Raw genomic sequence first — 15,550 nt, forward strand, 5'->3', positions numbered from 1 at the left:
CAGAGAACCAAGGTGCTGCAGCTCAGCGTTCAGGTGTGAGCACCTTCTTGCCCTCCAGAATTCAGCCATTTGTTCGCACGGGCGAAGGTCTCAGCCACCACCTCCAGCGATGAAGATCCTGCACCAAGCTCCAGCGCATTCTTCCGCTGTAAATTCTCGTGTTCCTCAGGTACTGTTCCTAATCGCCAGTACCACCCCCAGAAAACACTGGCAAGGACCTGAAATATCAGACGTCCATCCAGACTTCAAATATGCTGAGCCTCGTATCAACATCCAAAGGAAACTGGACCAAAACCTCTCTATGGGGCTACAGGGGCAGTACTCCAAGCCCAGCCTCTGCTCACGTTTCACTTCAGCTTTGCTTCACTTCTCTCCCTAAAATACCCGCTCCTATCTGAAACAGTTGCTCCAGCGATCTCGGATTATCCAGTCTAAGTCTACCCCTTTCTAGGTGCCCTCAGGATACGTTAGGTTGTACTTAAAAACATTCCAGTATTTGCTTCCCACCAGGTCTCTTTTCACTCTTCCCCAAGCAGCAGAACCCAAGCGAGCTGCAGCCTGGCAGCCACGCAGCTCTCTCTGCTCCGTACAAGACCCAGCTTATTCAAATGGGGAAGCCGTGCCAACATTTTTTTAAAATGGATGCTACTTAAAGGTATTAACGAGATTGGGTGCGGTTATCTTAACCTTAGGCATCAGGCTCTGCTGATCCTAGTGGGCACCAGCCAACTGGAAGCATCCTTCAATCCAAGCAGTTTTACCAGCTTTTATTAGAAACACCAGCACATTTCAAGTTTCCTCTTTTTGATCACAAATATAGTATTTTCCTCTTTTTAAGTACACAGCATGAGACACAGCATCAGGGCTTTCCATCTTTTTTACAGCAAGTTCTTTCGGACAAGCTTTGGGTTAGTGTTCACTGACCTCACCCCAGCCCCCAATTTTGACATCTTGAATTGCTGAAGACAGTTGCATGGGCAGATGAATTCAATGGTGGTGCAAAAGGTACAATAGTTAAAGGTTGGCAAGAAAAGTTTAAGCAGAGACTTTAAGAAGAACGGAATAGCGCCGCAGCGCAATACTGTTTTCAGAGCACGGGGACAGAAGTTCTCCTTTCAAGAGAGAAACCATCCGCTCTTCTCTCCCCATCCTCCCCCAGCCCCACTCCTAAAAACACAAGGCTGGGGGGAGCGCTAACCGAAGGTGAGAAGCCGAGCGGGCCAGGTGCTCCCCCCCGGAGCACGAGCAGGCTGCTGGGCGTTGCTGGGGTTGCTGCGAATCCCACGTGAGTTGCATGTAATCGAGAAGCCTCAGGTCTGAGTGACGGCATTTTAGGCTAGTTGTGGTTTTAGCTCACACCTACGCTGGGAAAGTTTCCCTGGATTTTAACTTGGAGAAAGTAATTCAGTAGGAGGAGAAGGGGCAAGTATCCCAGGAACATGAGGGCATGGTGACAGGATATTAAAGGGAACATGTACATGATTTGTTATTTTTTATTCCACAGAAAACCCTCAAATCTAGGCTCAGAGTTAACAGCAGAAAAATAGTGTTAAAGTCAATAGGTTCATATTTTACTGTAGACTAAATAAATTAGCCTAGAATTAACTCAATACTCTCTATTTTCCTTTCATTGGTGATCCTTCTCTAAATTAATGCAGATTTTAAAAAGCAACGGCTATTAATAATTTATTCCAGTTAACCCTTATGGATGAACACCTGTAAGTATTAAATGTATGGGAACCATTCCCCTCTCCTCTCCCTCCCCGAAAAGGAAACAATCACTAAAGGGTGTTGTAAAACAGACATGCTACCCTACAATACTCCATGGATCGTGCCACTCCTACCGATGCCTCTGGCTGCTCTGTGTAATGAGTGAATATTCATAGCCATGTCTTACAAAGAACATGATCAAAAAATATATAAATAAATAAAAACCTTAAACATTCTTACATGGATTTTTAAAGAACAGAATACATGTTAAAAACTTCAGTAATTTATATCAATTTTAAGCAATACTTTATATACAATGGAAAAAAGACATGCATAGTCCAAATACAATGTTGAAAACAGCATTTTCATAACAAAAAACCCAAACACTAAGTGTTAATACCATGTACATGAATTCAAGAAGGACCACCCTTTTTTCTGTTGCACACAGTTTATTTAACAATATGATATTATAAGTAAGAAATGAGTTTTTTTTTTTTTACCATTCTATACAGTGATTGAATCTTCTTGGATTTTCTTATTTATAGTAATTATAGCGCTTGCATGATTTACACTAGAATTGCTTTTCCTCATTTCAAGTTTCACATAGAAGAAAGAAAGAAAAGAATGCTTCTTCTCTATTCAAATCAGCACGGTCTAAGAGTGATCATCCCTATTTTCATCTAAAACCAGTTTTATCAGAGAAACAAAGCAACAATTTCTACATCTGCAAGACAAAGATTTTGGCATTGGCCAATGTGTGTTTTTGTGTGCAAGAGTCAATTCCTATCTTTCCAGGGGTAATACTTCAAACGCCTGCAGAGTTCGCTATAGAAAAAAAAAATCTTCCCGCAACGTGTCAAAGTTACCGGGATACATTATAATGTTGCATTATTTCAGGAAACAGTTTCTGAATATTATTTTTCTTCTTTTAAACGCAAATGTTTAAAGTCTTGAAAATACAAATAAAAAATATGAATATAATGAACTTGTTTTCCCCGTTAAAAAAAAGGTATGAGTCAACAGCAACAAAAAAATAAAAACCAAAAAAACCCACAAAAGAGACCAGATATTTTAACTGCCTGGCTTTAACAAAAAAATATATTCTTTGTATTGTTTTTTTTTTTTTTTAAACAGCAATTCATTCTTCCACGTGTAGGAAGCAGCAGTTCCATCTAGGATTCAAAACAACCCAGATGCCTGAATTTTCAGTACAAAATGTCCCAAGAACACGAAAGGAAAAAAAAAGTGATGCTCCCATAATGCTACAAACCCTCCACAAATTTTTCTAACGTGTCCCCCGTGGTATCACCGACCAGAGACAACTCGTTAGACAACGCACTCCTGTTCGGGGTGTTTAGTTGTGGAAGCATTGCACTCTGTTCTGGGTTGCCCAAGTGTCCCTGATCCATGGAGCTAGCCATAGTAACTGCGAGTCCTGGGTGGGGGGAACCAGTCTGGGGAGAGACGTGGTGCGGTGACGGCTGGGGCTGTATCCGCGGTGAAGGGCTGGAATGTGGCGGCTGGGACTGGGGACGGGGAGACTGAACGGGCGCTGGGGACCGCACCTGGTTGCTGAGGGAGGTGGCGATCTGCTGGCCAGGGAGATGAGACGCCTGCGGTTGTCCTGAGAGCATGTGCTGCTGTGGGCTCATGGGGTTGGGCTGGCCCGGGGACCCTATCTGCTGCTTCATCTGCTGCTGCTGCAGGATCCTCTGCTGCAGTGCTTGCTGAATGTTGGGAGTGCCGTCTGCCCCCATGCCGGGCTGGCCCATCTGGTTCAGCTGTCCCATCTGAGCCATCTGTCCCATGGACCCCCCCTGTATGGATATATGCTGCTGCATCCGCTGCTGCTGCATGGCCTGAGGGTAACCTCCCGGTCCTTGAGGCTGCTGGAACTGGCTATGTCCTGCCATCCCTCCTGCCATGCCAGCCCCTCCTTGCTGTTGCTGCTGCTGTTGCTGCTGCTGCTGCAGTAATTGCCTCCTCAGTATCTCTCTGTACTGCGGACTCATGTTTGCCATGCTAGGGTTGTGGCCAGGGTTCATAATGTTTATCGCTTGTCCCTGGGGATTCATAGCTCCTATCCCTTGCTGCTGGGGAGGAACGCTCGGTCTCTGCACTCCCGCTTGCATCGCGTTCATGTTCTGTAATCCTGGTTGAGTGTGCATGCCTGGCTGTTGCATGCCGGTCTGCGGCTGCTGCATCCCAGGCTGGGGCTGTATGCCTGCTTGCGGCTGCATCCCGGGCTGGTTAGCCACGTATTTGGCTGTTCTTTGCTTTATAAAAGCTGCCATAAGCTGAGGGTTGGATTTAAGGATATTAAGAACCTGCTGCTGTTGCTGCGGAGAACTCGGTGATTTCAAGGTCCTCAGTAAGTCCTGAAGTGCGTTCGGGGGGATGCTCCGTGGCGGCTGTTGCACGCCTGGCATCCTGGGCCCAGCCACTGCTTGCGGTGTTGCCATCGGCATAACTGGTCTCGCCATTCCTGGCTGCATCGGTTGCTGCTGCGGCATCGGAGGCGACTGCCACTGCCCAGGCTGCATGTTGGACATCACCGGGCCACTTACAGGGTTTGGCCGGGGTACATTCATGCTGACTTGCTGCATCTGGTTCACTGAACCCACCGTCGGGTTTACTAGTCCTGGGCGACCAGGAGGCAAACCATTGTTAATGTTGTTGACCCTGTAGAGTTGCTGCTGCTGCTGGGCAGCTTCTCTCTCAATCTGCCGAGCTGCTTCCACCGCGGCTGGCGGAGGCTGGGCCGGAGGTGGAGGTGCGGAAACCGGGTTTGCGGGTTTTCCTGCTGAAACAGTAGTGGGGGGCTGAGTTCTCGACACACTGGGAAAGCCAGCCGGTGACATACTTACAGGGGAAGGCTGGGGCTGGGGAGGAGGCTGCGGTGTTTGCGGTGTACTTGGCTGCTGTGTAGGGGTACCAGGCGTTGCTGAGGTAGGAGAAGGCAAACTTTGCTGAGGCACGTTTCGGGTGTTCATGGTAGCCATCCTTCTGCGCATGAGCTGAGCCTGCTGCAGGCGATGCTGGATCTGCTGCTGTCGAAGCTTGTGTTTGATATTGAGACAGAATGGCACAGGGCATTTGTTCTCTTGGCAGTGTTTGGCATGGTAGCAGCAAAGAGCTATGAGCTGTTTGCACACTGGACAGCCACCGTTGGTCTTGCGCTTGCAACCCTTGGTGTGCTGGACAACCCGTTTCATCTTCTGGCAGGATGGCAATGAGCAGTTTGCATTGCGGCACTGACAGGCATGGACAAGGGACTGAATGCAGCGCTGGATGCTCAGTCGTCGTGACTCCTGGGGGCTCTTGGACTGCTGCTCTCCTTGGCTGTTGCTCTCATCATCCAGACCCAGGCCCCACTTAACCATCTTGTGGTCATGGCTCTTAGTGTTGTAGCAGTTAATGCAGAGGTCGTAGTCCTGAAAGCAAAGAAAATCCAGGGTTCAGTTGTCTGTAAAGCACTAACTACGACAGTGAAAGAGGAGGACCAACAGAGCTGCTAGGCGAGCAACATGACCCTGATGCAGAAGCACACTTTGACTTTCAGTGGGTACAAACACACAGCCGAACAATAGCAAGACAACTGCCACGCGCTGTGAGCAGCTGCCAGTTTCAGTACACTCCTGGTATACTGAGGTAGAGAAGCGGCTGCGCAGCCCAGGACAGTGGGTTTGGACCTTTGGGTCCAGGAGTTTTGGACAGCAGAAGGCAGAAGCCCCATCAGCTGCTTCAGCAAAGTGAGCCTGCAGTCACAGGTCCTGACTGTTGTGGGTGATAACGCAAACGGGCTGTAACTGTCTCTTCATTTTTCTTATGTAACAAGATGTGCCTCCCTACCTTTTGAGGATGGTAACTACTTCGCTGTAGTGTCTACTGGGCTACCTACACAAGGAAAGCTGACACCTCCAAACAGTACAAACAAACCTATGTAAGTGCTTAAAAATCAGGGCTTTGCTCTCTGTTTTACTATTCTTCGTGTGATTACTGACAAATAATTTGTAACCTGAAATGTATTTTTTTAATCTCTAAGTGCAGGTTTCATGCCAAGACAGACATGTATCTGAAAACCTGCTCGAACACCCGCATTTTCACTGCCCTGTGCTTTTTTTTTTCCTGGAGAAAGGTCACTCTCATACAGAAGTACCCAGAAGAAACTTAAAGGCCACACTTCCTTCCACCACTTAATTCCCCTAGTCCGTACGATCCGTTTCCTGCAGTCTTGCCTCAAGAAGCTCTTTTCAATGCTTTCCTCAGAGGGATTAATTAAGATTCTTCCACCACAAACCTGGCAATAACTTGCAGTGTAAAAACTAGGTTGCACTTATTCAAAAATTTCTTTTTGGTTCAGCTACAGCCAGAGGTCATCACAAGCCCTCTAGAGGCTATCTTCCCCTCAAGTCCATCTGTATAACTCTGTGTGTAATTACTCTCTAACACAGTTCAGTGGAAGTGATCTATCCTGTAATAGGACCAGACATTAAAAGTATTGAGCCAGGTTAGGAAGCAATTATTTGGGCTGATCTGAAGGGCAAGCAACCTCCAATGCTGGGCAGAAGAGAAAGCGATGAAGAGCTGTGGTAGCCTCCTCACCCAGCTTCACAGCAGCCCGGGCACGCACCTGGCTGTGCTCATTACAACACCAAGTACCACGTACAAAGCAGAGCTAACCTCTCTCATGGACATCCATTTCATGGGTATGAGCTATTGTCCTGCGGATGCTTACTACTCTGGCAGTGTCACACCCTACCACCTCATCCTGAAATTCCCTAAAGCAAAAGCTTGTCTATGCAGAGGAGCTAACTGACACAGCCATAGCAGAATAACTCAGCTGTAGCCATTCCAGAGTATTGCAGGTTTCCACGTAGAGAAACTAAAGGCACTTATTCTAGAAGAGAGACCCCAGTGTTGCAGTCAAATTCCCTTAAGGCTTAGCATTCCTTACATCAGAATATGCTTAATTTGGGAGAACTTGGGGAATATTTAAAAACAAAAACAAAACAAAAGAAAACGAGCTTGGTTGAAGTGTCAGGTGATACACACATACCTCACAGACAGTGCAATGCCACCTTGTTTCCACATGATGTTTGCACTCATTGCACGTATAGACAAAGCGATCCTGCCCTTGAGTATGTAGTTCTACCAGCATGCAGAGCGTGGACCACTTGGATCGGCGTAGTGAGGAGAACTCCCAGTGCTTATCTCTGGCTAAGGTGAGGAAGGCATCTCGCCCATCCATCAGATCACAGCTAAGTAATGGATCAGGGTCCACGATGGGAGGCAGAGTGTTAATTACAGGCCCAGCATGTAAATGAATCACAAAAAAGACCTGCAGATAAACACGGAAAAAAAGCCAACAATGTTAGATAATCCTGCAGGAAAAGCTCACGTTCTGTTGCAGTAACATTATGCTGCAAATGTTATTTAGTTGATTTAGTTTATGGTAATCTCTTCAGTATGTTGTTACATAACTGAAAAAACTCAGAATAACCAAAAGCTTTACTCTCCCTGATTTTTCAGTTCTATCATCATGCCTCGATTTATGGGAATAAAATCTCTTTACACAGCACATTTTGACAGTACCTCTTTATGCTTCTCCATGGTGGCATACAGCTTCTGAGACAGATCATTGGACACATTTGGCATGCTGGGTTTCTTCTTGTTAGCTCTGCTGATGCTACTCTTATTCTTGTTGGTTTTTTTGTTGTTCTTTTTCTTGGCATTTTTGCTGTCACCTTGGCTTCCCTGCAATAAATGCATAGGAAATGTGTTAAACTTTATAGAGCGCTCTCCCATTCACTGCAGCTGAAAGTGAAACACTTCTGCTGTCAATAATAGAACTTTGTTCCAATGCCTGCAAATCAACCATACTGTGTTAAATATATCCTATCCTCCAGGAAAAATAAAAAGTCAAACCAGCGAGCAAGAAGTTTCAAATGTTTAAAAATAGTCCATTTTTTTCTTAACTATGCATATACATTAAATAATTCTCAGTTTAGTTTTTTCCTTCTCAAACATCGTACTTCAGCTTTCATTGCTTGTTTTTCAAAATCCTGAAGACATTTGATAATAAAATGAGTTACAAATAGAATGGACTTTAAAAAAATTCTACAAGAGTAGATTTTGCTTTGTTGTGCATTTAGGACTTCACACACTTGCTCAAGTTCTAATTAATTACTTTAATCAACAAATCTAAGGCTAATGCATAGATAAGGACATGTAGGATTTGAAACTAACAAAACACATTTTTCCCAATCCTGAAGACTTGCTACTGCATCTGTAACTCCAAAAAATAACAAGCCCTCAAAACCTTCACTTGTTTATAATTACAACACAGACCACTGTGAACATATTCTGAATGCTACTCAGAGTAAAAAAAAAAAAAAAAGCGCAAATGATGCTATTTAGATGACCTGTGAAAACAGAAACAGTTTTACATTTCTAATGTCCCTGAAAAAAAACAAAAACAAAAAGCTCCAAAACACAAACTCCCAACAGGGAGCACACCACCCAGTAAAACTCCCCTGACTACTACAATGTTGGTCTGCAGAATGCAAAAATAAGCTACTGAAATCCTCTGATACATATACATACAACAAAGTTTCTTTCATGAACACTATGTACAGGCAAACAGGTTTTATTTGCAAGCACATGTGTTCAAACAAAACAAAAATACTCCAACTGACGAAGCAGTTCTATGCGTAGACCATATGCCTCATTGCCATCTTCCATTCCATTCATTAGGCTTAGACAGGAATTCCCTGTCAAACCTTGTTTTTTTCGGTAACTAATTTTATTGACTTTTTGACCAAAGCTGTTTGGAAATTAAAACGATACTAAGGGCAAGCCAGACTGAGCTCTAAGTGATTTGCAGGTATTTGGAATTGAATTCACTATGTTCCTATGACTTCCTTTCCCAAAGTTTTCTACTGCCCCGATGGCATTATGGCATGTCTTCCCTTTGCCTATTCATTCTGGAGGACTAACACAGGTTTTAAAATTTGAACACCAAAGGAAAAAACAGATTGAAACTTAGCTGACAGCGTAATTCCGTTTCCTTTCTACTACGTCTTTAATTTATACATGGTCAATCACACAAAACTATTCCAAACGTTTTAAGAAGATTGGTTTTGTACTCTTTCATTTTGATACCATTTAACAGATTCAGTCAGGTTTGCCAGAGACACCAATGGCATGGTTACTCACTGAACCTTGTCTCTTCAGAACCTTTTTCATGAACTCCTGAATATTTACCACCTCTTTAGAATCTCTTCTAACTGATGCTTGTGGCACACTTTCAAACAAATTCTCCTCCTTCCTAGGGTGAGCTTCAACATCCTAGAAGCTTCCTCCTATTCCTCCTAAAAATCAGCAAACCTCAAAGTCCTTTCTCATTGTCCCAGTACAGTTAAGGACTGAATTTCATACTACATGACCATCTCTGGACTGCAGCAGAAATGTTTGCATCCCTTCAATCTGTAGCCAGCTTCCTTGGGAAGTTTGTAGACAAAGGAGAAAATGAGATCTACGGTAGTAATAGTAGGAAAATGCAGGACGGTACCGTTATCTCTGATCCCTAACGTTACTTTTGTTTTTCCTATTTTTTTCTGATCCTGCGTTTCGTTCCACAGAGCACCACTTCAGACAGGACAGCAGTTACACAGCTGACTTCTCCATGTTTTCAGGATGCCTGCAGAGCTGGGGCACTCTCTACTGTTCAGCTACACTTGACTTAAACTTTCTCTCCACATACGTGAAGTCTGTGTTTTTGTGATGTTCTTGTCATAAACAGGTTCTGTACAACTGCAGTACAAGGCAAACTGCTAAGATTCATCAATTGTTTCTACATGTGGAGATCCCCCGTTGCTGGGCATACTTTCCTCCACAAAATGATGCAAGTTCTGGTGACTGCACTGGACAAGTCCTCACGTTTTCATTTTACTCTTTTTCCTGAGCCAAGGGGCAAAGACCACGCTGCTTCATTTTTATTGCATTTCTGGTTAACATCTTGAGCAAGTTGGATGCAGATTTTGTTCCCACCACACTCCAAGCAACAACAATGGCATTAAATGGAACGTACGGATTTTAACAGTCATGGCCGTGTCTTCTCACTTCAAGTAAACTCACAAATTTAACAGCTGTTCTGGGGATTTTAAAGCACCTTTTTTTCCCCCCTCTTGGATGCACATGTTTACCCTGGCATTTTCAGAATGGCAGGCTACAAGGGCAGGCTATGATTTATTGACAGAGATACTGTTAACAAAAGAATACCGCAACATAAATTTCAAGCCTTGCCTTTCAGTTACTTTTATGCTGCTATGTTTGTTGAAATATTTCAAATTTTAAAATTACATTCAGAATGAAAAAGGTGAAAGCCATTAACTTTACAGTTCCATAAAAATAGCAGCAAACTATATTAGCTTTGAAGGAGCCGGTAAGATTTAATAGATGGAACTTTCTGACATAAATGAAATTGCTCCACATCAATCACACGTAATACATACTGTACGCAAATTGTCACAGCACCTAAGCTGAATGCAGTTTCTTCCCAGTTAAAGCTTCTGGTTCCACCTTGATCCTGACTTCAGATTTTCCTACTATATTTATTTTCAAAATATCTTGCTGTAAATCACAAGGGAAAAGGACAGTATAAAAGCACTACAACCATTTGGTCATGGATACAAACCAGACAAACATAAGTAATGAAATTCTGGCTAGGAGGTGTTTTTTTTTTTTTTTTTTTTTTAAATTATTCACACAGAGAGAATGCTGGTGAAGGACCACCACCATCAGGATCAAAATTTCGCACCAGTGTAAAGCTTGTAACAGTTGGGAACTGAAATTCAGAAGCATTAATTGCAAGTGACTGCAAGTATCTTTGATTAAATAAAGGCAAAATTTAATTTAGCTCTGAAAAATACAGCATCTTTCAAAACACAAACACCTTTGCAAAGGTGTGAACCAGAAGCTCTGCTGAATGACTGCAAGCCAACGTAACAATCATGATGCAATCCAAAAGTAGCTTAACACATTTCCCAGAAACCAGAAATGCTGACCTACAACTGACTTCTAATTCTGTTAATGAAGTAACAAGCCATCAGTATATTTCTTACCTGAGAAGAAAATCAGAAATGCAGATAAAGGGAACCCCTGATTTAAGATCTGATGTGAATGACCTTTTTCCTAGCTTACAGGCTGTGAACTCTTTAATTTACTGAAGTGTTAACTGTCAGCTTTGTGATCCAGAAGCACATACAACAAGTAAAGCTAACTCACCTCTGTTGTTTCACTAGCTGCAGTGCTTTCTTCCTTCTTCCTTTCCTCCTCTTCCTGCTCCAACTCTTTAATGCTTTCCTCCAGCACATTGGGCCAGAAATCACCTTCAAAGTACGGCAGCTCCTTGGCACTTGTCAGCCTGTCCTCAGTTGCTTGTTTGAAGATGTCCTGTTAAGTGACACAATACCAAGCACAAATAAATGAAGACCACTGAGAGCGATGGGAGAACCACAGAGGCAATCCACGCTACACTGAGCATCTGTGCTTCGCTCATGGCCCACTCCTTGCAGGCCTTCTTTTCTGAGAACAGCACAAAGATCTGGTCTGGCAGTAGTGCTAACAGCTCACTCCCTGCTTCAGCTTTGAAAGAGGGCTGCTGAGGCTCTCCTGAACCTCCATCACGCAATGGGTACATGATGGTAGAGACAAGGATAATCCTGGAAAAGGTAACAAAGCCCTCCCTGCTAAGTACACCAATTAAAAATCAAGCCCCGCCACTGAGCTTTTCCTACACCACTTCCGAACGAGAGCAGAACCAACAGCAAGTGCGTCTCATCTAACCCTTTCCCTGACAAATCTGAAAGTCTGTGAGCTCTTCATCTGGGAACCCACTACTGGGTTCCAATCAAGACCAGCTATTGGCAAAGAAAGAGAGATTCTAGCTCTTTGCTACTCCACATCAGATGACAGGGTTTGATCTATGCTGTTCTGTTCCACACATTTAGTAACTGTCATTTACAATCAAAACATCAATTATTTTTCCTGCACTGTCACTACCATTAAGAAATTCATGTAAATTTTAGCATGTGTAGGGAGTGGCAAATGCTACCTTTTCCACTCTTAACTTACTGCCTTGGGTACATGTGTGACTACAAAAGCCATCCTTTTTCTTCAAGTGAAGAAGCCATTTTTATAAGCAGGTTTTTTTTTTTTTTTGAATTTCATACTAGTGAGGTCCCATATTCCACCTGATCCTCCAGAATCACCACAAACAAACAGCTTCTACCCTCCCTCAGCACAAGCTAATACTGATGACCCTGTCCTTTTAACCAGTCAGTACAGTACAGGAAAGTCCACTTGCTTTTGCTCATTCCTCTCTCCCTTAAGCACCTGAGTAGGGATGCCACAGGTCCACTTAAGAAATGCTGCAGGCATTCCTAACAGAGTTGACTGAAGAACATGAACTGTACAATTCACATGCTCAGTGAAGAAAGCAAATAGAGACAGCCATCTTCAACCATCTTGAGTGATGCACAGCTTCACCAAATGATTTTTTTCCCCAAAAAAACATTAAGAAGAAATGCAAAAGGACTACACTGCCCCAGATTTCCCAGATAACACTGTTGCTCAAAAGCTTTTAAGAAGATACACCTCTTGGTTCTAATTCGTGTAGTGTTTTTTTTCAAAGTGTTAATAAGGCAGAAGCCAACCCTAAGGAGTTTCCAATCTGAAAAGTAGAACTTCAGAAAATTTAAGGCAATGAAGACACTAGCTAGCTGAGAATAAAAACACTCATACAACGCTACCACAGTTTTACAACTTACGAAACAATACTAGCTATCTTCAAATAAAAAGCCCATAAAAAATAATTCAGCAAGTAAACAGTAGCAAACCTTGTAGTCATGAATGATTCTCTCAGCAAATGCCTTGTCCAGCATCTTCTTATACCATTCTTGTAAGCGTTTGGGTTTGGGTATTTTCTGATCAGGTGGATGGCAATGAAAAATATAGTCATCTCCTTCACTTGGAGGACAGGCCCAGATGTGTCCTGTCACATACCTGCAATTTACATACACACAAAAAAAGAACCTTAACAATATTGATTACCATCTTTAAATTAACTCAGCCAGACAGAATGAAAGAAAGAATCCTAATGACAGAAGAACAACCTTATTGACAAAATCCAAACACTCTTCCCACTGCAGAAAATGCACGTGTTCCACAGACCTCAGAAAGGACAAAAGTAAAGAGACTACTCCAAGTGCAAGGCTACTTGGCATCCTGGATAAACAAAACGCTAAGAAAAAAACATTTCTTAACAAAAGATTTCACTTACCCCAGTTTCTTCACGTACTCCAAATATCCAATGAGGATTTCATGATAAACTGCAGTTCGGAGACAACGGGGGCGGAAGAAATGAATACTATCTAGATACGATATGTACACACGTCTATAATAATGAGAGAAGAATGAAAAGAATGATGTACAGATGAACTTCGTTTTTTTTCTACCGAGAATTGACTTTTACAGAAGGTACATATACAGCCATACTGAACAAAAAAGACGATTGCGTATTATTCTAATGAATATTTAAGCATCTTAACATGGTTTAAACAGCCCTCAGAATGAAAAGATGGGTAACATTTTAATACAGCAAGAATATACATCAAGAGGTAAAGTTAAATAGATAATACAAACAAAATTTTGGAAATTATAACATTTTTGTTAAGTTGTCCCCTTGAAAGTCATTTGCAGTTGCACTGTAGGACTTATTTCAGCCACAGAATTGAAACATCTCCCACTCTTCTGTAGTTGAAAGTAACCTCCCCATGAATGGAGCAAGATGTTCTCTGTGCATGAGCCACTGGTATAGAAATGAAAGATTACCTTGTATTTGGAGGGGGACAATCTGAGCCATACTCCTGTACATGCATGCCAAAGAAGCATACATCTACTCCGTCAATCTCCTCAAATGCAAATAGAGCTTTGGTACGGTAAGGGAAGGATTCTGACATCTCACCAGAATCCACAAATCTGGAGAAAAGAGTGACAGGAAGGAAAAAAGAAAAAAAGACAGTCACTAAACCAGCATCCTACCAGAAGGAGAAAAAACTCTTTTTAACTTCCTTTTAACTCACTAGAAATACTTATGCAGAAGTTAAACTAGGGTCAGATCACAGCTGTATTAAAACAGAGCCTGTCACTGCACAACTCATGGGAAAACAGTGTCCATATAGTTAACATATGACTGAATAGGCAAGCACTGAATACAGGAACACCCTCAGAAACCACCAGCCTTTAAATATACTGCAGACTAAAAAACCTGATGTGCTACGATGTGACACCAACATTACCTTTATGAATTAAATCCCAAATACTTTATAAAATTTTCAAGTTTTTCATTTACCATTAAGTAGATTAAATAATAACTTCTGAAAGCTAAAGTATTTATAAAACACAACAAATTGAAGGAACAGTAAGTAACAATCTCAGCAAATGTTCCAAAGTAAACTATGTATTCAGTAACGTTAACCAAAGCATGGTCAGACTCTCCCTCTAGATTTAGTAATACAAAGTCAGAGTATTATAACCAAAACCAGAATGTCCCTCCACATGCCCACCAAACAGTCCAAATAAAGCTGTCAACCTCCTCCAAGATCATTTTCTTTGTACTACTTTTTCTTACCTTTCATAACCTGCTTATTCATGCCTAAGTTTCAAATTTCTGCAAAGGAATTCAGGTGTAAATTGGCACAGTTTTGCCATATGTGTGCAGGAAGGCATCATAATAAAATATCAAGATCGTGTTTATTGCAATTAATATTACTAACCTGGATTTCATTCCTGGTTTAACCTCTACGGTCTTATCTGAACTTGCTACAACTCGGACAAAAACCTCTCCAGCTTCAGGATGATTCTGTCGCCGCAAAAACTTGTTTACTCTATCTTCCAAATGATTTCCTAAACGAGTAGTCTGTAGCCCTGGAATTGAAGGGGGAGAACATGACAACACAAGTGTTAATACCGGTGAAACCACTTCATTTCAGGGTCAGTTATCATGTTTGTATGGTGTCTCAGCTCACTTCTCTGCATAACTATACTTTCTTCCTTTGTTTTACCTTCATATGAAAATTACGATGTTTTTTCTTTTTACAGCCAAAATTAAAACAGCAAAGCAACCTGTGTTTTTAACCAGAGCATAAGCATTCATACCGTTACGTGGAAACTGAAACCACTACAGTGGAAAAATTACTTAGTAAGTGAACTAACAAAGAAGGCTTTACGTAGCATTTTTAAATTTGCAGGCTTATTTTATGAACACGGCAAATGTTTTCTCCTAACAAACACACTATTTGGCTGTTTGACAGAGATTACATCACTTTATAGATCTGGCTCAATGCCACACCTTTTCAAGCAAAGCAAATCAACAGAAATGAAAAGCCTTTTGACTTCAATGGAGATTTCATTGCTTTTTCTTTTCTTTTCGAGAGCTTTTAGATGGAACAGTTACAGTAATCTGCACATAAAGTTTAAATAGTTCTTGCACAGTGATAGAGGTCTTTAAAAGTTCAAGTCCCCATATTGTCCAGATCCCTTCTTTAAGTCTTTACATTTACAATTAGCTTTTGTGTGCATAGCTGCTCTTGTACTACTACAGAAAGTTTTCAAATAAATCCACAACAAATTACAGAAATTAAGATGAGATTGTTTTGAATTAAGAAAATAAAAATAGCTCACTGCTTTGACTTGAAGATTAATAACCACTTTTTTTTTTATCTTACTGTTTGTATTTATTTTACCACTAATATTTCTACTTTCTATGGCCCACCTA

At 42.0% G+C, this 15,550-nt stretch overlaps 1 protein-coding gene across 9 annotated transcripts in view; it reads right to left on the reverse strand.

Annotated features, from left to right (window-relative positions):
• Positions 1 to 1,977: 1,977 nt before the first annotated feature.
• Positions 1,978 to 15,550, reverse strand: part of CREBBP (CREB binding lysine acetyltransferase) — a 94,290-nt gene continuing 80,717 nt past the window's right edge. For all 9 annotated transcript variants that reach the window (XM_083800855.1, XM_083800853.1, XM_083800858.1 and 6 more), the window contains 8 exons: positions 14,550 to 14,700; positions 13,606 to 13,752; positions 13,055 to 13,168; positions 12,612 to 12,777; positions 10,999 to 11,166; positions 7,306 to 7,467; positions 6,770 to 7,051; positions 1,978 to 5,144 (listed from right to left, as the gene is read on the reverse strand). In XM_083800855.1, coding sequence (XP_083656981.1) covers positions 2,973 to 5,144; positions 6,770 to 7,051; positions 7,306 to 7,467; positions 10,999 to 11,166; positions 12,612 to 12,777; positions 13,055 to 13,168; positions 13,606 to 13,752; positions 14,550 to 14,700 — 3,362 coding nt within the window. In that variant the 3' untranslated portion in view covers positions 1,978 to 2,972. The remainder of the gene's footprint in view (positions 5,145 to 6,769; positions 7,052 to 7,305; positions 7,468 to 10,998; positions 11,167 to 12,611; positions 12,778 to 13,054; positions 13,169 to 13,605; positions 13,753 to 14,549; positions 14,701 to 15,550) is intronic.

This window comes from Anser anser (assembly GCF_964211835.1).
Source record: "Anser anser genome assembly, chromosome: 15".
Taxonomy (NCBI): Eukaryota; Metazoa; Chordata; class Aves; order Anseriformes; family Anatidae; genus Anser; species Anser anser.